At 38.6% G+C, this 22232-nt stretch overlaps 2 protein-coding genes and 1 long non-coding RNA gene across 3 annotated transcripts; all 3 read right to left on the bottom strand.

Annotated features, from left to right (window-relative positions):
* Positions 1–403: 403 nt before the first annotated feature.
* LOC141778757 (uncharacterized) lies at positions 404–2091 on the bottom strand. Its single transcript, XR_012596131.1, has 4 exons — positions 1502–2091; positions 850–881; positions 636–716; positions 404–525 (listed from the first exon to the last, which is right to left on the bottom strand). It is a non-coding gene; the product is annotated as an uncharacterized LOC141778757 (long non-coding RNA).
* A 2925-nt stretch (positions 2092–5016) lies between these two features.
* Positions 5017–12060, bottom strand: LOC141779837 (cell adhesion molecule CEACAM5-like; the record flags this gene model as incomplete). The annotated part of the gene is made up of 6 exons (XM_074654869.1): positions 5017–5427; positions 5507–5773; positions 6106–6449; positions 8490–8799; positions 9125–9400; positions 11712–12060. Coding segments are annotated over 6 exons (1890 nt in total), but the record flags the coding sequence as incomplete, so codon positions are not given.
* Positions 12061–16686: 4626 nt separating this feature from the next.
* On the bottom strand, positions 16687–20628 carry LOC141778747 (cell adhesion molecule CEACAM1-like). The gene is made up of 5 exons (XM_074653170.1): positions 20507–20628; positions 20087–20413; positions 19663–19935; positions 17387–17632; positions 16687–17286 (listed from the first exon to the last, which is right to left on the bottom strand). Exons 1-5 carry the CDS (start codon positions 20553–20555, stop codon positions 17207–17209), a joined length of 975 nt encoding a protein of 324 aa, XP_074509271.1. The 5' UTR covers positions 20556–20628; the 3' UTR covers positions 16687–17206.
* Positions 20629–22232: the final 1604 nt, after the last annotated feature.

Raw genomic sequence — 22232 nt, 5'->3', positions numbered from 1 at the left:
GAGATAACTAGACTTCTGCACCTCCTCATGGCTCTATTTTCAGACTTTAAAAAAATCCAGTGCTGCCTGTTTTATGTGTTATGTGGATTTATGATGGTAGAACTTGGTGTTTTCTGTTGTATTCACAGGCAGTGACACAGGAGGCACTGGGGATCCAGATATAGTGTTTATTGAATATACACATATATATACATAACATGTATTGTATAATTAAAGACACTTTACTTTATTACACTAATTAGTATTATTTTAATTATGTACATCTTTTGTAGTATATTACACATGCATACAGTAAGTATTCATTTTAAACCAATTTTTGCAAAGCCATCAGACATTATTGTAAAACCAGGTTACATAAAAGTTGCAATTCAGATATGCATCGAACATCAAACTCAGCATAATAATCTGTAATCTTAGAGGCAGGAAATGGTTGGGTTGAGCAAATAAATTAAAAAAATAACATTGCTGCTTTTCTTTGAGACTGTTGGTGTTGGAAATTGTTTCTGTTTCCTCATTGTATTTATGCTGCAGGAGGAAAAGTTAACACATTACAAAGGAAGTTGCGAAAATGTGAACTCAGAGTTGTGGATGTTCTCTCTTCCAGAATAAATTTAATTGATTCACATTCAACTCACCGTCAAAGGAAGACAAGCCGTTCTGTTCTGTTACTGAGATCTTATACACGTCTGAACGGTTCTCCCTCACACTTAATTGTTCTGAGGGTCAAAGCAGAAGTTTGTTAATTCTCATGATTCATTACTGTAGGTGACTTTTATGGTTGAGAAACAAGTATTTCCATCGTCTTAGAAGATAAGAAAAGACAAGAAGTTAGATCAGGTGAATACTAACCTTTTCGATGTGCTGCATAATTGGTGCTGCCGCTGAAAAATTTAAATAAGGTGTCTTGTCAAAATGCACGTTTTGAGTGACACAAACCTCTGTGCATTGTAATTCAATTCAATACTACAGTCTTATTGTGAAACATGATAGTTTAGTTGGTGTTGACATTGTGTCAGAGAGGTTTTATTTGAATTTTACTTTAAATCCTTGAGTAAAAGATCTTAATTCAATACAAGTAAAAGTCCTGCATTCAAAATCTTACTCAAGTAAAAGAAGTATTAGCTTAAAAAGTACTCTTTATGCAAAATGACCCCGCTAAGACTGCTATATACCGGTATATCTTATTGGAATATTATTAGTGATGCATTTTGTTTTATTGCATTTATTTCGATAAATTTATAAGAATACATAAAAAATTTTAAACTGATGATGAGTTTTACATGTTAAATCTTGACCTGAAAATTAGCTAGTGACTAGAGCGGCACAAATAAATGTGGTGGAGTAAAAAGTACAATATTTCCCTCTGAAAAGTAGTGCAATAGAAGTATAAAGTAGCATTAAATGGAAATACTCAAGTAGAGTACAAGTACTTATAGTTGCATTCCAACACTGGCCACGATGGACCTTTTTCAAAAGAAATCAATACCTGTAACATGCTTACCTCTTCCTCCTTTTCAAATACATGATTGTTCCACACACTACTGCAATAAGTAGAAAACATCCAGCTGTTAAGATGGTCGCTCTCCCAGCAGCAACTGAGCAGTCACAGTCCGAGAAATCTGAAGAAAAAACAAGAATATCCTAAATACATTTCTCCAAAACACACAGAAATATATATGGCTCATTGGTTTCTATATTTTTCTGTGTCACTTTTTCTTTTTTTGTCACATACCTACAACAGTTAACAGGTGGCTCACTGATTGACTCAGCCCTGTAACAGCATTCACAGCAGTGCAGGTGTACGTCCCACCGTCAAAGCCTCTGATGGACTGTATGATGTACGCTGCCTCACGCAAACTAGTTGGCTTTCCATTATAAAGCCAGGTGAACGTTGGTGGCGGTAAAGACATGGTGGAGCAGTAAAGCATTGTGAAATCTCCAACACGTACTGATTCAGGTCCTTTGATGGCCATGTTGTCAGGTCCATCTGTAACACAACCAAAGAGTCAGATTGTTTGAAGATACTGTAGTTTGTCTGTATTCTATGTAGAGGCTTCTGATGTGTCCATCATACGTGTTTTGTGTGTTTTTTATTTTTGGCTTTCAGTCTTCAAAATCAGACTTATTGTTACAAAGCTCATACTGTTTTGGGCCTTTGCCAATAATTAACAATTTTCTGACAACATTGTGTATTAATAACTGTGAATCACAATTATAAGTAAGTAAAGTGAAAGTAGTATAACACAATTTAGAAAATACTCTGTTACAAGTAAAAGTCCTGCAATCAAAACTTTTAATTTAAGTAAAAGTACAAAAGTATTACCATCAAAACATACTTAAAGTAGGCCTTCCAAAAGTAAAAGTACTCATTATGCAGAATGGCCCATTTCACAGTGATATTTATTATATAATTGGATTATAATTATTGATGCATTAATGTCTTCATCACTTTAATGTTGTAGCTGTTAAAAGTGGGGCTCATTTTAATTGCTCTTAATGCTTTTATTATTTTAATGTCCTGTTGGTTTTAAGTTAGTCTTAGTGTTTTATTGTGTTGTTTTTATGTATAATTGTACAGCACTTTGGTCAACTTTTGTTGTTTTTAAATGTGCTTTATAAATAAATTTGGATTGGATTGGACCTTTGACACGCTTTTGTGAGGGCTGAGAGCAGGCGCAGTGGCAAGGGGGCGCTCAAGCTCCCCCGAAAAATGCAAAATGCATCCCTAGAAATGTCCGCATTATTTTAATTTAATTAAAATAAAATAATGAGGAAATTTCATTATTTTTATTATTATTATTATTATTATTATTATTATTATTATTATTATTAAAATAATGAGGAAATTTCTAGGGATGCATTTTGCATTTTTCGGGGGGAAAATGCAAAATGCATCCCTAAAAATGTCCTCATTTGTTTTTGTTTTTTTAAGGAAACGTGAAACAATTTAATTAAAATAATGCAAAATGCATCCCTAGAAATGTCCTCATTATTTTGATTAAATTCTTTTTGTTTTTTTAAGGAAACGTGAAAGTAAAGCAAACAAGATTATTTAATATTAAAATATGAATAATTGTTTTAATGTAAAAAGAATTGACCCCAGGTGACCCCGTCTTTTGATTGGTTGCCTGAAGGTGACGTGCCAGAGGAGCCGTTGGGCCTAGTTGCCAGTTTGAATCATGAATAACGGTTTGGATGAATTGGAGTACACGTTAGCATGGTATGTTATAGATCGAGTTGTTGTTTCTGTTAATGTTCCTGTTAAAACGAGCGAGTGGAAAGTGACTGTGATGCCGAAAAATATCCCAACACTATGGATTAAGTGACGAAATAAACTGCGTGCTGAACTTCAGCGAACTTCACCTGGTGAAGCGAAACGATAATGGTGTCCATGGTGATGCACCTGTGTTATTATTAACGCCACATCAGGACGCTTCACCGGACTATTAGCAGCTGTTTCTCCTTGACACCAGCCGGAGACGAACGGAGCTTCTGTGACCTGTGAGTACACACTTCACTAAACTGACTATTTGCTGTCAATTAAGGACCTTTTAGTGTTATTGTTGGGACATTTGTGTCCTGTGTCGTCGTTAATATGAGTGCCAGCTCGGGTCCCATTTGCAGTGATGGACCGTTACTACTCACTGTACTTCAAGGTAGGCCTATTTGTACTTTACCTAAGTATTTCAATTTGTAATGCAGCTTTATACTTCTACTCCACTACATCTCAGAGGTACATATTGTACTTTCTACTCCACTATACATCTCAGAGGTACATGTTGTACTTTCTACTCCACTATACAGCTCAGAGGTATATTGTACTTTGTACTCCACTACATCTCAGAGGTACATATTGTACTTTATACTCCACTGTATATCTCAGAGGCAAATATTGTACTTTCTACTCCACTATATATCTCAGATGTACATGTTGTACTTTCTACTCCACTGTACATCTCAGAGGTACATATTGTACTTTGTACTCCACTACATCTCAGAGGTACATATTGTACTTTCTACTCCACTATACATCTCAGAGGTACATGTTGTACTTTCTACTCCACTATACATCTCAGAGGTACATATTGTACTTTGTACTCCACTACATCTCAGAGGTACATATTGTACTTTGTACTCCACTACATCTCAGAGGTACATATTGTACTTTGTACTCCACTACATCTCAGAGGTACATATTGTACTTTGTACTCCACTACATCTCAGAGGTACATATTGTACTTTCTACTCCACTATACATCTCAGAGGTACATGTTGTACTTTCTACTCCACTATACATCTCAGAGGTACATATTGTACTTTATACTCCACTGTATATCTCAGAGGCAAATATTGTACTTTCTACTCCACTATATATCTCAGATGTACATGTTGTACTTTCTACTCCACTGTACATCTCAGAGGTACATATTGTACTTTGTACTCCACTACATCTCAGAGGTACATATTGTACTTTGTACTCCACTACATCTCAGAGGTACATATTGTACTTTGTACTCCATTACATCTCAGAGGTACATATTGTACTTTCTACTCCACTATACAGCTCAGAGGTATATTGTACTTTGTACTCCACTATACATCTCAAAGGTACATGTTGTACTTTGTACTCCACTACATCTCAGAGGTACATCCAGAAATGAGGAGAAAACAGTTAATATTACATGTAAGTAGGGCTGCTCCCTCTTAGTTGATAAATCGACTTATCTGTCATTTTGATTTCTTTAGTTGATTATTCATTTTTTATGTTTTTTCATGCTGAATGACTTAATTCCAAGAAACATATGAGCACCTCTCTGGTAAAAACAAGATTTAAAGTCGTGCTTATGTGCTAAGAATTTCTTTGATTGAGGACAGCCTTAAATATATGCTTCACACAATACCACCTTGGTCATGGTAACCTAATTTCATAAAGTGTTGTGCTGTTCCTCATAAGGCATTTGGAACCCTTTTATGCTAATCATATAAGTGACGTTAATTTAAGTGTCTGAGGTTTCAGGTCTTAGGGTGGACATTGTTTATTATGAGCATTAGATCTATAGTTGTAGTTTGTGGTCTGACAATCCTACTGAAACAGCTGGGATTTATCGGACCCTGAGAGTAATTGCAGTCCCTTTGTCATAGACTCACATTGGATGTAAAGAATCACCGGCTGGCTTATTTCACTTGTGGCACCATTCGACACGCTGCACCTGAATGGTCCCTGGTCGTAGCGGGTCACGTTAACTATAGTGAGAGTGGCGCCTCCATCAGTGAGCTGAACTCTGTCGCTGGCTGTAACCTCAGAGCTGTCGTTCAGCCAGAGGAAAGTGAGAGAGGATCCAGAGCAGGAGCAGGACAGACGGAAAGAGCCGCTGAACTCAACCATGTTTGTGTTGTTTGAAGTCACCACCACATCGGAGACGGGTGCTGTGGATAAAAAGTAAAAAGAGGTTAGCAGCAAGTCAAAACTTAAAGTGTTGTAAACATTTAACTTATTCTAACTTACTCTGTACAGAGATGGCTGCAGGCTGAGATGTTTCATTTCTCACAGTTTTGTTGTTAAAGGCCCGACAGCTGTAGTCTCCACTCTGATTAATCTGAATGTTCATCAGTCTGAGCTCTGGTCCAGTATCAGCCAGCAGGTCTCCATTCAAAAGCCACATAAATCGGGCTGGAGGTCTGGAGTCAGCTGAGCACATCAGGCTGATGTTGGAGCCAACCACAAAGTATTGTTGAGACGGAGATATTGTCAAAATAAAATTTTCTGGGCCAACTGAGGAGAAAGACATAAAACAGTATAGTCACCAGTAAAAGAACAGTAGCTTGAGAAAAGCTGCATATTGCCTCCAGCTTGGCTCAGTGTGAAGGGGTCATTACTGTTAAGTGTGCCGTTCAAGAGCCAAACTGCATCATTAAACTAAACGCAACTATAATTTACTCAGTAGCAGCCAAACACTGCAGCAATCAAACAGCAAGGAGCGCAATAAGTAATTTAGACAAACCCACTCCTGACATGATGGTTGTAATAATTATGAATCAAGCTGCATCTGTTAAAGGTCTGTGTAGCATTTGCATGCAGATGTTGTAACATCAGAGAGTACTCACAGCTGATGGAGAGTTTCACTGGATCGCTGGTGGCGTTACTGAAATTATTGAACACGTGACACGTGAATGGTCCCTGGTCGTAGCGGGTCACACTGACTATAGTGAGAGTGGAGCCTCTGTCAGTGAGCTGAACTCTGTCGCTGGCTGTAACCTCAGAGCTGCTGTTCAGCCAGAGGAAAGAAGGGGAGGATCCAGTAGAGGAGCAGGACATACAGACGGAGCTGCTGAGCTCTGACAAATCTGTGGCGTTGGGAGTTATTACAACATTGGAGATTTGTGCTATGGGTAGAAAAAACAAAAACATGTTTGCACAAATCAATTGCTCTGACTTCTGTTCCCTGTTTCTGCAGCAATATTACGTTCAGCTACTCAGTCTCTAAGGGCGCTTTCACAAACCATAGTCCGTTTGGCTAGTCGAATCAGAGTGAAATTGATACTTAGTTAGTCTGGTTCGGTTTTACAGTGTACAAGTTAAAGCGGACCAAATAAAAAAATTATTCGCTGAGGGGCATTTATGAAGGAGCAAGCTTTTATTTTTCGTCTCGAGAGCTGCCACTTCTATGCAGAGAATCACTGACTTTGATATATTGTTGACAAAGTTTTTCCACTTTGACTCGGTGCTGATTGACTGTGCACGAATCCCCTTTCCTCCAGTTTCTGACTTTATAAACGTCACTGTTCTTGAGGACTTTATTTAGCATATACTGTATGTTCTCTTTGGCCTAGATGTCAAGCAAACATCGGACTTCTGCTTAACTATGTTTACCTATGTCCATCTCAACAAAAGCCTGAACAGACAGCCTGCGTTTTGGTTCGCTTGGAAGCGGTTCGAGACCACCTCTCGCAAGCGGTCTCGGACGGGTTGTTTTGATCTGCATCAGAGTACGATTACTGCGTTCACAACTGCCAAAACTAACCCCAACAGGGGTTGAACCGCACCAGAGTTTAATTTAAACAGACTAAATGTTGGCTTGTGAAAGCGCCCTAAGGATTTATTTCTGACATACTCATTTTAGCCCTCAGCAACAAGTCGTTCTCCCCAACTTACATCTTAGTACAGAGACAACTGACAGCTGAGATGTTTGATTTCTCATAGTTTCGTTGTTGAAGGCCCGACAGCTGTAGTTTCCACTCTGACTCTTCTGAATGTTCATCAGTCTGAGCTCTGGTCCAGTATTAGACAGCAGGTGTCCATTCAGAAACCACTGAATCAAGGCAGGAGGTCCAGAGAGAACTGAGCACATCAGGTTGATGTCTGACCCTTCGTCATAGTATTCTTGTGATGGAGATTTTGTGAGATTGATATTTTCTGGGCCGACTGCAGCAGGAAAAATTAAGAGATATGGTCACCCATAAAATATGGGGAGGAAAGAGCAACAAAAATAACATCACAGGTAAATCATATTAGTAGCCTGAAGCAAATGACTTGACTCCGTATTAAGGCTTTTAAATTGTCTGATTTGAATGAACATGATGTATGAACATGCTGGTTAGTCACTCACATATGATGAGGAGGTTTATTGGATCGCTGGTGACGTTACTAAAATGATTAAACACATGACACCTGAATGGTCCCTGGTCGTAGCGGGTAACGTTAACAATAGTGAGAGTGGAGTTTCCATCAGTGAGCTGAACTCTGTCGCTGGCTGTAACCTCAGAGCTGCTGTTCAGCCAGAGGAAAGAGAGAGAGGATCCAGAGGAGGAGCAGGACAGACGAACAGAGCTGCTGCTAGACTCCAAAATTTCTATGGTGCTGGCGTTTACGTTTACATTGGATGCTGGTGCTGCGGGGGAAAACATTTATTGATTATTATTTTGTACATTTTGAATAATGACAACATTCCTATCCCTAAAGATGCACAATGAACAATTGTGTGAATAGGCCTATATCTGTTCCATAAAAAACATAGACTATATATAAGAAATGGACGTAGTCAATGTGACTTCACAGATTGGTTTGTGGACTGCCGCTTTTGTACTGAACGCTGAATAAGACATTTTAGGTGACCAAAATGTTACAAATAACTTTCATTAACTGAAAACACACTGTGAAAGGGTTAAAGATGTAAGGGATAAACAAGGACAACTCCCAGACCGGACAACACAGTGGTAGCGACCTGTCAGTTGTCTATTTGACTCTAAATGGGACCATAATTTACTAAATGAACATCATGCTGTATTGGAGACTTGAAACTAGTGATTGAGACCATAAACTCATGTTTACAATGTTTACTGAGGTAATACATCAAGTGAGAAGTAGGGTCATTTTCTCATAGACTTCTATATAATCAGACTTCTTTTTGCAACCAGAGGAGTCTCCCCCTGCTGGCTATTAGAAAGAATGCAAGTTTAAGGCAGTTCCGCATTGGCTTCACTTTTCAGACCCGATGGTTGCCCACTGGTAAAAAACTTTTCGTTTCCACCTACCCAGTACAGTTATAGCTGAAGGCTGAGATGTTTGAGATCTCACAGTTTTGCTGTTAAAGGCCTCACAGCTGTAGTTTCCATTCTGACTCATCTGAACGTTCATCAGTCTGAGCTCTGGTCCTGTATCAGCCAGCAAGACTCCATTCAGAAACCACTTAAACATGGCAGGAGGTCTGGAGTCAGCTGAGCAGGACAGGATGATGTCAGACCCTTGGTCATAATATTCTTGCGATGGAGATTGCTTCAAATGAATATTTTCTGGGCCGTCTGCATTGTGTGATACATGGAAAGTAAACACAAAATGAGTCAACTTTACAAATGTTAGTAACTTAAGAATATATGGCATGCAGTGTGCTTAGCTCAGTGTGACGGCTCATAATTGTTTTGTACCAGTCAAAAGCAGAACTGCATCATTGTCATACTATCTGCAGTGATCACTTGTTCAACCTCAGCACAAATAAAAGTAACATTTTTTTTTTAGACAAAGCTGCTACATTTTGTAATTTTGCAGTATTTCATGTAAGTGTGATCCTTTTAAGCTCTTGGATTTGGAGGAACATGAAACAATAGAGTATTTAAATTAGTAACTCACAGCTGATGGAGAGGTTTACTGGATCGCTGGTGCCGTTACTGAACTGATTGTACACATGACACCTGAATGGTCCCTGGTCGTAGCGGGTCACGTTAACTATAGTGAGAGTGGCGCCTCCATCAGTGAGCTGAACTCTGTCGCTGGCTGTAACCTCAGAGCTGCCATTCAGCCAGAGGAAAGAGAGAGAGGATCCAGAGGAGGAGCAGGACAGACGAACAGAGCTGGACTCCAAAATGTCTGCGGTGCTGGCATTTACCTTTACATTGGATACTGGTGCTGTGGGGGAAAATATTTATTGATTATCATTTTGTACATTTTAAATAATGACAACATTCTTAACCCTAAAGATGCACAATGAACAATCATGTGAATAGGCCTATATCTGTTCTGAAAAAAACCAATCACTGTATATAAGAAGTGGACGTAGTCAACATGACTTCACCCATTGGTTAGTTGACTGCCGTTTTAAACATGGATCTATAAAGAGAACTGGATACAGTGTTGGAGGCGGGCTCCCGTTCATTCCTATGAGAGTTGCTCAGTACCACATGAAGCCAAAGTGTCTCAACTGCAGAGTGATAAAGTACCCTGATCTTCCGGTGATTTTCCGCATCCATTGGGCCCATAGAGCAGGCGCAGTAGCGTTTCCTTTAAGGTTTTATTGAACTGATAACAATATTGCATAAGAGAAAAGGCTGCAGGAAAGATATGGTGTAGGTCAAAGTGATAAAGATTTAGCTACTCCAATAATTTGACATTGATTTTCAATATCAGTGGAAGCATTTTGTATTTTAATTGTTAAAGTAAGAACATAAGAAGATGAAGTTAAGTTAAATTCTTTTGACTTCTGGCATTTCTTCAGTTTTAACATGATGGCATTGTATTTGATTTTGTGGTAATTTTGTGTCAGTGAAGGTATCACTCTCTTAAATGATTGGTGCCTTTAAAGCAGGGGTCTCAAACTCGCGGCCCGCGGGCCAATTGCGGCCCGCAAGACGATATTTTGTGGCCCCCACCTTGATATGAAAGTTTAATGTTAGTGCGGCCGCAAATTTTTAAAAAAAAAATTTTTTTATAAAGTTTTTTTTTTGGGGGGCATTTTTTCATTTTTATTGACAGGACAGTGGATAGAGTCTTGGAAAGGGGGGAGAGAGAGAGTGCATGCGGAAAGGGCCACAGGCCGGATTCGAACCCGGGCCGCCGCGGTCACGACTAAGTCTTGTTACATGGGCGCCCGCTCTACCAACTGAGCTAACCAGGCGCCCTCAACCCGCGAGTTTTATGTGAATGGCAGTTTGCCGTGGAAGGTCCCTTTGTTGCGCGAGCCCGAGCTGAACGAACCTACCAATCACACTGGGGTATATGGCTCCCGGGGACGGGCAATCGGCCGGGCTTGATGCAAGCAGAGAAACATTTCACAACAACTATGGCGGCGCCCGTGTAACATCGCATAAGCTTGATTAAAGCTTGATTTATACTTCTGCGTGTAATCGACGCCGTAGCCTGACGTGCACCTCTCCAGAAATGTAACTACACGTCGCGGCGACGCAGACCGCAACAGCTGTGATTGGTCCAGTCTCTCAGCGATGCTGAGCGGCCAGGACCAAGTTCTACTTCTCTCTGCCTCCATCTTTTCAATGTTTGTTCACACAAATCGACTCAGATATATTTTCTCTTTTCGGCGTTGCAGTAATGTCAGTAAAAGTTCTGTGGTTCAACAGTTATTAGCTCCAACTCCGCTCAGTTTCTGTTTGTAGTACAAGAAGAAGAGGAAACTCATAGAGACGCCGCCGCCAACTAGCGGTTTGGTGGTGTAATTGCAGAGCAACACAAACACAGCAGGCACAACTTTATTGCGGAGTGACACCAAGTGGAATGAATATATATCTTGTCACACAGCCCCAATCATGTCTTTTTCAAAGCCTGCAGTGAAGAGAAAGGTTGGTGACGAGCACAGACAATTTCAGGAAAAGTGGGAGACGCAATAGGCCATGTTCAGAAGAACCCATTCAAGTTAAAGAACTGTTAATAATGACGTTTGAGAAGATTGTTTTTTTTTTAACAAAGCTTTTTTTGTGGAATACCTGATGTGGCCCAGCCTCACCCAGACTCTGCCTCCAGCGGCCCCCAGGTAAATTGAGTTTGAGACCACTGCTTTAAAGGAACAAAATCTTGAAAAAGTAAGTTTTCTGTACGTTTTTAGTTTAACAGTGAAACAGTGTTGCATCATGCATGCCATCACATAACATACTGTGTAAGAAAATATTGAAAAAGTCGAATATCACGATATTATGTTTTGTGGTACTATATTGATTCTCAAAAACACTGTATTGATTTTTAACCGTGTTAAATGCAAAAGCAGATTCCACTGTTCTGATTGCATAAAAAAATATTTTTTTTACTCAGATGTTATGCATATGGTGGTGTTTTCTTTATACAATGGCGGGTTTCCTAATATTAGATTTAAAAATTGCAATATATTGACTTGCTTACAGTATCGCAATTTATCACAATGGAATCGTAAGCCCTGTATCATGATACGTATCGTATCGGCAGGTTCTTGCCAATTCACAGCCCTACTACATACCATGTATGACAAGTCTGCAGTTTCCCATCAGCTGTGCTCCACCATTTGGTATAATGGAAATGCTGTATTCTCCATTGTCACTAAGAGTCAGATTCCTGATCTCCAGAGATCCAGTAGACTTGAAGAGGGTGATCCTGTCTGTATACGCTGGTCCAATTACGTCTGCAGTAGTCGAGGTTATTACATTAGTTGATTGAGCACCATTGATATCAGAAAAACTCCAGACTACTATCATGAATGGTGTTTCTGGTTGAGTCATTGTTGTGGTGAACGTCACTGCCCCTCCAACAGCTGCAGTAAAACTGTTGGGCAGCACAACATTTCCGTGGCTTAAACCTGGAGGAGACAGTTAAATGTTTGGAATAAATGTTACTGAGGATAATAATACAATGCAATGTGGATCACTGGGAGAATGTAATCAATTTAAAAACTGAAATACCAGAAACAAGCATCAAAACAAATCCATTAAAAATTGTCTATGCAAGAATATCAAACTGAGAGAGGTGTTACCTCTTCTTTGCTACCAATTGTGAACAAAAAAATATAAAACACATTATTTATATTTATTTACTGTCATTTGAATAAAAGCAAGATTTGGTGTGAGGACTTTATAATTTTATCTGTGTAATCTAGAGTATCTCAGATGTCATATTAACAAGAAAATGTTATGTAACCTAGACCATGAGCACTAAACTATTAATATTTTGAGATTAAAAAAATCACTACAACTGAAATAAGTGCTGATACAAATATGATTAAAAATGTCCTATGCCATGTCAATTTTAAATAATAATAATAATAATCTAATGCAGGTGCATGTAAAGACTTTTTTGTTGTAGTTCGTTAGATCCAGCTGTGACCTAAAGTAAGATAGGACAAGTATAGCTGGACAGAAGCTTTGATATTACACTTTTAACATATTGAACAGTAGGGCTGCCCCCTCTTATTCAACTAATCGGTCGTTTTGGTTTTACTTGACTAAGAGTAATTTTTTAATGCTTTTGTCATGCTGAATGACTTATTTCCAAGAAACTTATGAGCACATCTCTGGTAATCACAAGATTTAAAGTGGTGCTTTTGTGTGATTCTTTGTGGAGAAAGTCAGTTTTACAGATCTGTCGATTAAATCAACTAATCGATTAGTCGACAAAATCGAATGAGTGTCAGTCAATTAAGAATATCTGTGGTCGAGGACAGCCCTGTTAAACTGTAATAATCAACCTTGTTAAAATAATATTCTGTGTCAGCTTTCCAAATTTAATATATATAACCTGAAAAATCATGACCTGACGGAAGAGTTGTGTGCAAAAGTGTTTATTTCTCACCTGAGATGGCTCCCAGGATGATCAACAGTCTTACAGATGTTTCCATATCTCCTGCAGTCTCCAGGTGCATAGAGTGTGTAAAGTGTTTTCACAGAGGAGGTGCTGTGAGTACAGTACAGTATGTGTGTTTGAGGGGAGGGGCAAAGGACTTCTTCACCTGTTACAACCTTTACTTCTTTTGTGGTGTCTCACTCTAGACACACTGTCCATGACAGCAGTGACAACCAATGAGTAAGAGCCATGAAATTAATGTGAGAAGTCGTTGGTGGGTGTTATTGTTATTCTTATCTGATTTGTTATAAATCAGATTGATAAACAAACTTCAGGTACACTTATATCAATCAACAACACAATTCTGATAAAATCCAGGACAGAGTGGTATTTGTTATTGAAGAAATGAGACACAAGAAAAGTAGCTTTAAAAGCTTTTAAAAGTGACATAAAGTGCATAACATGAACTTATTATGTTAACATAGCCATATTGTTTTCCTCATTTATTTCAGTCACATGCAATGTTTTAAAGGGCACCATTAAACTCTATGCACGGACAACAATTTGATTCATTATTTTATTATATAAAATCTTTGTCAATGTACATTAGCTGCAACATATGTAGTAAATCTATATTATTGGTTCAACCTTTATTACTTGCTTTTGCTCTCAAGAACAGCATCAGCTTTGTCATTGTTAAAGGAGAAATATGTTATATATTTACTGTATTAAATCATAAAATGAGTCTCTCTTCCCCTTAAGGGTGGCGTTTTGCGGCTGATGTCTCCGTGCATTACGCAGCGCCTCTCCGGCAGTGCCCGGCTGTGCGTAATGGAGCATCCAGAGGCTTCGGCTCAGTCTTTTCGTTTCGAGCCCCCCAAGGGTTGCATTTGAAAGCAATACAGTTTTCTTTATTTATCAATACATGCTTATCATATTTAATGTTTATTATAATATAATGAATTTTGAGAATTTTAGGGGGGCACAAAAGCTTATTTGGACAGGCATTGCCCCCCAATGCCCGCAAGTTTGACTCTGAATTGACTCAATTTACGAATGTGATTACTAGAACGTTACATTGAACGAATACGGACATCCAAATTAAGTAGCTACTAGCTATTTATCTATCTTGTTTAATAGAAACCATATACCCATTTTAGAAGTTTATTCAATTTTGTGGCTGAATCAATGAATGTGTTCAAAGTTTAGATTGTTAGGTAGATATTTTAGTGAAACGATGTAGCTAATGTTAGCTAGGTAATGATTTCTAAGTAATCTGCTCAACACTGTTTACACCCTTACTGTTTGTAAGTTAGCGCAAGGCTTGTGTTATTATTAGGTTAATCTCAAACCACGTTTTTCTTTGTTGTTTGACCCGGCAAAGTATAATATTGTGCTCGTCTTGCGACCGTCTAGGTTTAGTGTCCTCAACCTGGCATTCGCATAAGCTTCAAGTCTGGGGAGGAGGTTGCGGGGGGAGACAACTCTCTCCAATATTTTGAATTTGGTCTGCAGTATCCATTTTAAACGATAGCCGTCAGTGCTACTTATTCCTCCTTAAAAGTCTTCTTTAAGCCAGAGACAAGCAGTTATTTCTGATAACGCAGAGCCGAGGACAGGCAACATTGTTTACTGTAGCTATAAAAACATCTACTGTATGATGCCATTATACAGAAGATGAAACATATTGTAGGATAGTTATTTTATCAATCCTACAATAAATGACTTAATAAAACCTAGTTTCAATGTATCTTGCAGGAATGACAAAGGAAAAAAAGTTGTTTCCCATGCTCCCTTTCCTTTATCGATTTATAGTGTCATGTATTGATTTAATTATGTCCTTAGTATTACAATTCTTACAGCAAACTTTTAAAATACTTTGAAGAGTTTAATAAATTTAATGTTGACGTTAGCATTAAATCTGGTGGCACATAGTTCCTGTACTCTGACATTTTCTCATGCAGTCAAACTTTTACTCCCTCAGGTGTGTTGCAGCCTGAACAATATGTTACACTGATATGATGAATTTATAACACGGTGATGATAAAGTAATAAAACCACATGCTGTACATAATGTGCTGTTATTGTGGGTATTCTATCAGTAGCATTTTATCAGTGTGTGAGAATTTATTCAACCCTGTAATATTGGGAGATTTCCAGCAAATGATACTGTCGTCGTCACAAATTACTCATGAGAATGCGAAAATACAGATAAACAGTCTACCTAAGTACTGTACAGGTATGACAACTATATGTTTGTATGTCTTGTCAACAGGTGTGTTAACTAGACTGTATACAACAGAATAGAAATACATAGAAACAGGAATAGCAGCCAAATGTATACATATCACAATCTGAATGTTCGTTTGAGAGTATATTACACAGTGGGAATCATCCATGTGGTGACAAATTTGGCTCCTGCATAGAGACACAGTTTGTCAACTCTACTTTCTACTTCAACTGTGAAGTACAATAGCTCATCAGCTAATTATAACCAATGATCCCCTACCACCTGGTACCTGAAAAACAAGTAGACAAATAACAGATTGGCAGGGAAGGGCAGGGGTCGTCACACCATTATAATACGTCCCAGTTCAAGCTATGAATACTTCACCTCCAAAATAATCATTTGTATATCAATTGCTCACCCCGTGCTACTTTGAATTTGTGAAGAAAAGTAAGTTTTTTTCGAATGCCCCCACGGTAAAAAAAACAAATTTTCCAAAAACTGAGAAAATTCTTGATGAATTGAAGTAAATGGAGACCCGGTTTAACAACAGCAAAACTATATCAAACATCTTTTTGCAAACTCTCACACAACTCGTGCAGTATAAACCAAGTCTCATTTATCCAGTTGTATGCTCAGTACTTCCCAAACACGTGCAGCTTTGCTAAAACCTTATTATTTAAAACACTTCTCGTGCTTGTGCAGGCGCGCTACACGTCCGTGCGAGTACTATTTAGCTACAACTTTTGGCATAAAGGTTGCTAAATCTGGCAACAAAATTGCTAAATTGGCATCACTGTGTGGATTAAACAGATTATATTATCTTGAAAAGCAAGTTACTTGTAAATTTTAAACTATAATTTTCCAATGCTTTTACTTGATTTCACCAAATTATGTTTGCTATTTGGTTTGCTTTTAGAGGTTCAACTCCTGCGTTTAGTCCTGGCCTTAGGTTTCATTGCTGTATGCACCACCCACAATAAGACCAACACAGGTGGATGTAACTAACTTAGTCCAGACCTCTGTGGTCAAAAGGTAACTAACCCAAAATGTGAAAATAACCCAAATGTCATGTTTTATGAAAGGATTAAGTATGTGATAAATGCCTACTACTAGTTTAATTTATACTCTGCTGATAGTCTGCCCTTCTACCCTTATTACTTAAACACTGTTGTTTCAGTTTCCCTTTTCTAATACTGAACACTGGTTGTACCTGACCTTTGTTTGCATACTTTTTTACTGCAAAAACATCCACTATGACTGGTCATGGCAAGAGTTTGGGGTATAATATTGCTGTGAAGTCCACTTCGGTTTTATCAGTTGATGCTTAAGGGTTTATGGCAGCAGCATGTAGGCGTACCCTTGTGGAACAAGAAAAACAAAGAAATAGAAAGGTACATGATGGTGTTCATTAACACACTCCAGAATCTGATAGAGTTTTAATAAAAGTTTATTATAGTGGCAATTTGATAAGACGTTATCAGGTTTCAGTCAATATTAAAGAGCATTAAACACTTTATCATAGTTTGAAGGCTGAATGACTCGAGAGCAAAGTATGTAAAGTAGCTCTGTTACACAACACCTGAAATATCAAATCTGAATCTGTAAGCAGCCATGGCTGCAAGTTGTACTTTAAATTACCGCAATTAGCAATACTTTAGTTGTATTAAAATACAATTAAAGGATAAACTGAGACAGCTGTTAGTCATCTAACACAACAATGAATGTCACAGATGTATATTACTGTAGAACATTACAAAAATACTGCAGGGAGAAAAGCAAAATGTGAAGGACAATTCTCCATTATCATTCGCAGCTTTATGTGAACATAACATTCAAAGAGACACAGCATTAATGCTTAACACAGAGATATTATCTAAAATAAAGACAATTGTAGATCAAAATGAGCAAGCTTGTTATATAACATCTATTTCCACAGACAAATGCAGTCTTTAGACCGATATGAGTGCCACCATGGTCAGGACAGTGCAAAACATCATCGACATAGATCCACTGATGGGAGTAGAGGAGTCTGGATCAGAAGAAAAAAAGCATTACTCTGTCTTTTCCATTAGCAATCACATCAATATTAACAAGTTACTGTTGAGAGTTATGAATGAGAGCTTAAATACCACGCAGTATGTGGAACGCAGAGGCTTCCAGCCCAGTAATAGGGTTACGGGCGGTGCAGGTGTACCTCCCCAGGTGCTTAATTTCCATCTCATGGATGTAGTGTAGAGACCCGTGCATCATCATGTGTTTGTACGTCCAGAAGAAAGTTGCCCTTGGTAGGGAGTCAGCAGAGCAGCTCAGAAAGACACTCTCTTCGAGTTCTGCTCCTATTGGCGACTGATCGATTACTGGTTTGTCAGGTCCATCTGAACAGATGAGGAAGAAGATAATGATTATGACGAGACTGACGAAAAAAATATTATAAGAGCTCGAGCAATTATAAGCAAATACTCAGAATGTATAAATGTTAGGGCTGTCAATCGATTAATATATTTAATCGCGATTAATCGCAAATTAATTTCACATTTTGTCTGTTCAAAATGTATCTTAGAGGGAGATTTGTCAAGTATTTAGTACTCTTATAAACATGGGAGTGGGCAAATATACTTGTTTATGCAAAAGTATGTATATATTTATTATTGGAAATCAATTAACAACACAAAACAATGACAAATATTGTCCAGAAACCCTCACAAGTACTGCATTTAGTATAAAAAATATACTCAAATCACAACATGGCAAACTTAAGTCCAACAGGCAACAACAGCTGTCAGTGTGCTGACTTGACTATGGCTGTATTCGAAACCGCATACTATACTAGTAGTACGTACTAATTTGGCCAAAATGTAGTATGTAGTATGCAGTATGCGAACAAAAGCAAAATCTCCAGTATGCCAAAAATACCCGGATGACGTACTGATTTGGAAAAATTCTCCAGTATGCATCGGACCAGTCTATCTCGCCTACTGTATCCCACAATGCAAAGCGCCGGAACAGCACAGGCTACCGGTACAAAAACAGCAGCCAAAAGCTGCTCGTTTTTTACGTTTTTTGTAGCCATTTCAACACTAAATTCACTTCTGAAAGTTTTTGAGGCGAGAAATCAACTGTGTAGATTATTAATATCGGCAATTTTACGATGTTAGATGGCGAATCGAACATTTGTTCCACCGTTGTTGGAGTTTAGAAGCTCCACAAAATACCGTGACAGCCAGCGAGCGCCTGCCCGGGTCGCTGCCAGCAAGCCGGGTAGTCACGCTCAGAGACCGCTATGAGCTGCTGGAGCTCACTCCGGTCTCGTAGACAAGAGGCTTTTATTTCCTTGTTGACGGATAGTTTGTTTAAATATCACATCCCAGATGTCCATTATAAATTAACAGGAACCTGTGTTTATTTGCCTTTTTTCAAGTTAAAAAGCTCCACAATCGCCCGCGGGCGTAGCTCGCTGGAGAGCCGGTCAGGGCGTAGAGCGGCTGCAGAGCAGCACAGTGGCGAGAGAAAGAGCAGCTTCTGATGGGGCAGAGAGATTCCTGCTGAGACAACATGACACTTTTTTAGCATTTCTCTAATATCTGGAGGGAGATCAGTCCAGTTTTTTTTTTGCTGTAACTGAAAAAGCAGTTTGAGTAAAGTAAACGTTGTGGATCAATATTTTATATTTCCCGTCTCTCCTCGTTGATGATCATGTTTGTCGGACTTCATTATGAGCTGTTAGAATAAATAGTTTAAACCTGCAGTATCTTATAAAGTAAACAAGCAGAACATAAACAACAAAATCAAAGTTGTATTTTTTGATAATATTGTAATAGTGTTAAAAGTTTTTTTTTTTTGTCCTGTGCTTTAAGAGCTGGTTTAAAGGCTTAAGCCTCGTCTAGCATACTGCTAAATACATCACTTTAACTGTCACATACTGCATACTACTGAGGAACGCAGTATGCAGTATGTACTGTATACTGCATACTGCGCTCCTCAGTAGTATGCAGTATGCGGTTTTCGAATACAGCCCGTGACTTGCCCCAATCTGAATGTGATTATCATAAAGTGGACATGTCTGTAAAGGGGAGACTCGTGGGTACCCATAGAACCCATTTTCATTCACATATCTTGAGGTCAGAGGTCAAGGAACCCCTTTGAAAAAGGCCATGACAGTTTTTCCCCGACAAAGTTTAGCATAAGTTTGGAGCGTTATTTAACCTTGGTGACAGGCTCATATGACATGCTTGGTACCAATAGATTCCTTAGGTTTTTGTAGTTTCATATGATGCCAGTAGCTTCTCTCTCGCATTAAAGAAATGAGTGGCGTTAAAACACATTTGCATTAATAAACAGCGCTAATAAATGTAAAAAAAACAAAAAACATGCTGTGGCATATTAAAGTACAATTGAAAGTACTTACAGTAGACTTTGAGGCTGCATTTGGGCGTATCAAAACTCAAATCATTGCTGACATTGCAAAGAAACTCTCCAGTGTCTGTCCTGTTCAAGGGGTTGATAGACAACACTCTGTTGCCATCGTGAAAGCTGTATCGGCCTCCAGCAACCAGAGGTTGGCCTTGCTTCATCCACACTCTAGACACGAGGCCGTCAGCATTGCAGGTTAGGTTCAGGGAGGTTTTATTTTCTATTAGGTTTTCTGTGGGGCAGGCCATAGTGGGTTTCGGCGGTTTGGCTGTGCACAAAAATTGAATAGAAAGATGATAAGAGAGATTATTAAAACAGACATCTTGTAAATAGTAACTGATTTTTTTTCATTCCAAATTCATTGATATTACACAAGCATTATTTTAAATACAACGCCAGATTAATTAAGTCATACTTACTCCACACCTCCAGTTTAGCAGTTCCTTGAATCTGCCCTGCTCCGTGTGGGATGATCATTAACTCATATTCTCCGCTGTCTTTTTCAGTCAGGTTTCTAAGCACCAGAGATCCAGTAGATTTATCCAGAGTGATCCTGTTCTCATAGCCTTGTCCCACCACATCTACACTGGTTGACGTTATTACATTGGTGGTACCATTGAAGCTCCAAGCCAATGCCATAAATGGTTGAGCTGCCGGTTTTACAGATGTTGTGAAGGTCACACTCTCGCCTGTTGCTCCACGATGTAAGTCAACAGGGAGTACACCGGCTCCATAGCAAAGACCTGCTGCAATGTGAACATTTAGCAGTTAGCCAACATTTTATAATATGTCATTGTATTGATGATGAATTTAAAAATAATTTCTAATACATTTCTTACCTGAGGAGAGGAACACAAGTATGGTTGACCTGAGAAACGTATAGTTCATGGTGTATCTCTGTTTGGTCCTGTCCTAATGGTATCTGACCTTCTGCCGTCTGAGTGTGTGCAACAACGGAATAAGTGTCTCTGAGATTATCTGCAATAAATGAAACATGTCATCAAGACGTCCAAAGGCTTGGCAAGCTTAATTATTAATTCAATTAACCCCTTGTTATTGTGGCTCTCCAAACTTACCCAACAAGCTAATAAAAGATGTTGACGCATGTTCTGTACACCAGAAATTATGATTGGTATTCACTATTACCTCATAGTTACTATATAATACTTGATCATGTCAAAAGTTTTAGTAAAAATAGACTTTGGCCATGCAAGCAGCTCTGTGACGCAGCTCTGCCAACATCAGCATACTAACATGCAGTAACAATGTTAACATGATGATGCTTGTAACAATGATATAATAAGCTATATTTATTCAGTACTTTTCAAAACAAAGACAGAAAGTGCTTTTTACGGTTGAATCAGAATAGAAACAATTCAGGACTGTAATGAGGAAAATAAAATCAGGCAATTAAAATAAAATACAAAAATTAAAAAGTCCCAACAATGATATAAGATACAAATAACAACAACAATAATAAAACTGATAAATCATGTTGTGTCCTAACATTAATAGCACTGGTATGATGTTTACCATGGCCACCACCTCAGTTTACTATGTTAATTAGTAACTGATGAGGAAATGCTAAGGGATCACCAAAGTTATCAAACTTCATCCTGATGGGCACCTGAATGTCGGTATCAAATGTCATGGCAGTCCATCCAATAGTTGTTGAGATATTCAGTCTGGACCAAAGTGGTGACTGAGCACCAGTCTAACTCAAGCTAAAAAGATCTGTTGCTCATTCCCTGTTGTAGCCTCAGTGAGAGTTAAACATCCAGGAAGACGACCTGCTCAGTAAATCACATCAATACCACATTTTTTAATCTTTTGTTCACCAATCTCAGAACCCATCGGCTATCGGTCTGACGGCGATAAGCCTTTTGGAGGAAAGGGCAATATTTCTGTGATTCCGGTGTAGCCAGTGGATACCCGGGCTAAGACTTCCTCTACACAAGTAGCCAGTTGATAAGCTAATTTTAAGCTAATATAAAGCTAAATCATCGTTGTGGGTTCTGAGATTGCATTTCGGCAATGCGTTCCTCCTCTTATGCTCTCCACATGGCCTGTTTACCTGCATTGAACCAAAGCCTGCTCAAATGTGTTTTGGTTTATACTACACAGACTACAAACAGAAACCAGAATGCTTCCGATTAAGGCTGCGCCATTAATGGAAATTTTTTATCTAAATCGCAATATGGCCTACTGCATTTTTCAAATCACAGGAGGCGCAATATTTATCAAAGGTGAAATGTGTGTCAAAATACCATTTTAGATTAAATATTGTCATGCTGCAGATATGTCCTGGCCTACACATCATATTCTACAGTCTTAAAGTGGCAGTAGGCAGTATAATTTTGGCATCATTGGGCAAAAATTCCATCATAACCTTTCAGCATATTGTAATTCAAGTCTTCTGAGAGATAACTAGACATCTACAGTACACCTCCTCATGGCTCTGTTTTCAGGCTTTAAAATCTGCTCCGGTCATGTGACCGGTACTTGGCGTTCCTTCAAGCCATCTCACCCTGGCGGCTGGGTCACAAACTTTCTCATTTTACAGCT

Source organism: Sebastes fasciatus, chromosome 12, assembly GCF_043250625.1.
Source record: "Sebastes fasciatus isolate fSebFas1 chromosome 12, fSebFas1.pri, whole genome shotgun sequence".
Classification (NCBI taxonomy): Eukaryota; Metazoa; Chordata; class Actinopteri; order Perciformes; family Sebastidae; genus Sebastes; species Sebastes fasciatus.
The sequence above is the reverse complement of the archived record's forward strand: the minus strand, read 5'-3'. Positions and strand labels throughout refer to the sequence as shown.

Bases quoted from the DNA above. Each gene is read 5' to 3' on its own strand.
- LOC141778747 (XM_074653170.1), bottom strand. From the start codon at position 20,555: ATGAACTATACGTTTCTCAGGTCAACCATACTTGTGTTCCTCTCCTCA. The intron at 19,936-20,086 runs GTAAGTATGACT...TTTTGTGCACAG, and splicing joins TGCTAAACTGGAGGTGTGGA to CCAAACCGCCGAAACCCACT. The intron at 17,633-19,662 runs GTAAGTACTTTC...TCATCTGTTCAG, and splicing joins ATGCAGCCTCAAAGTCTACT to ATGGACCTGACAAACCAGTA.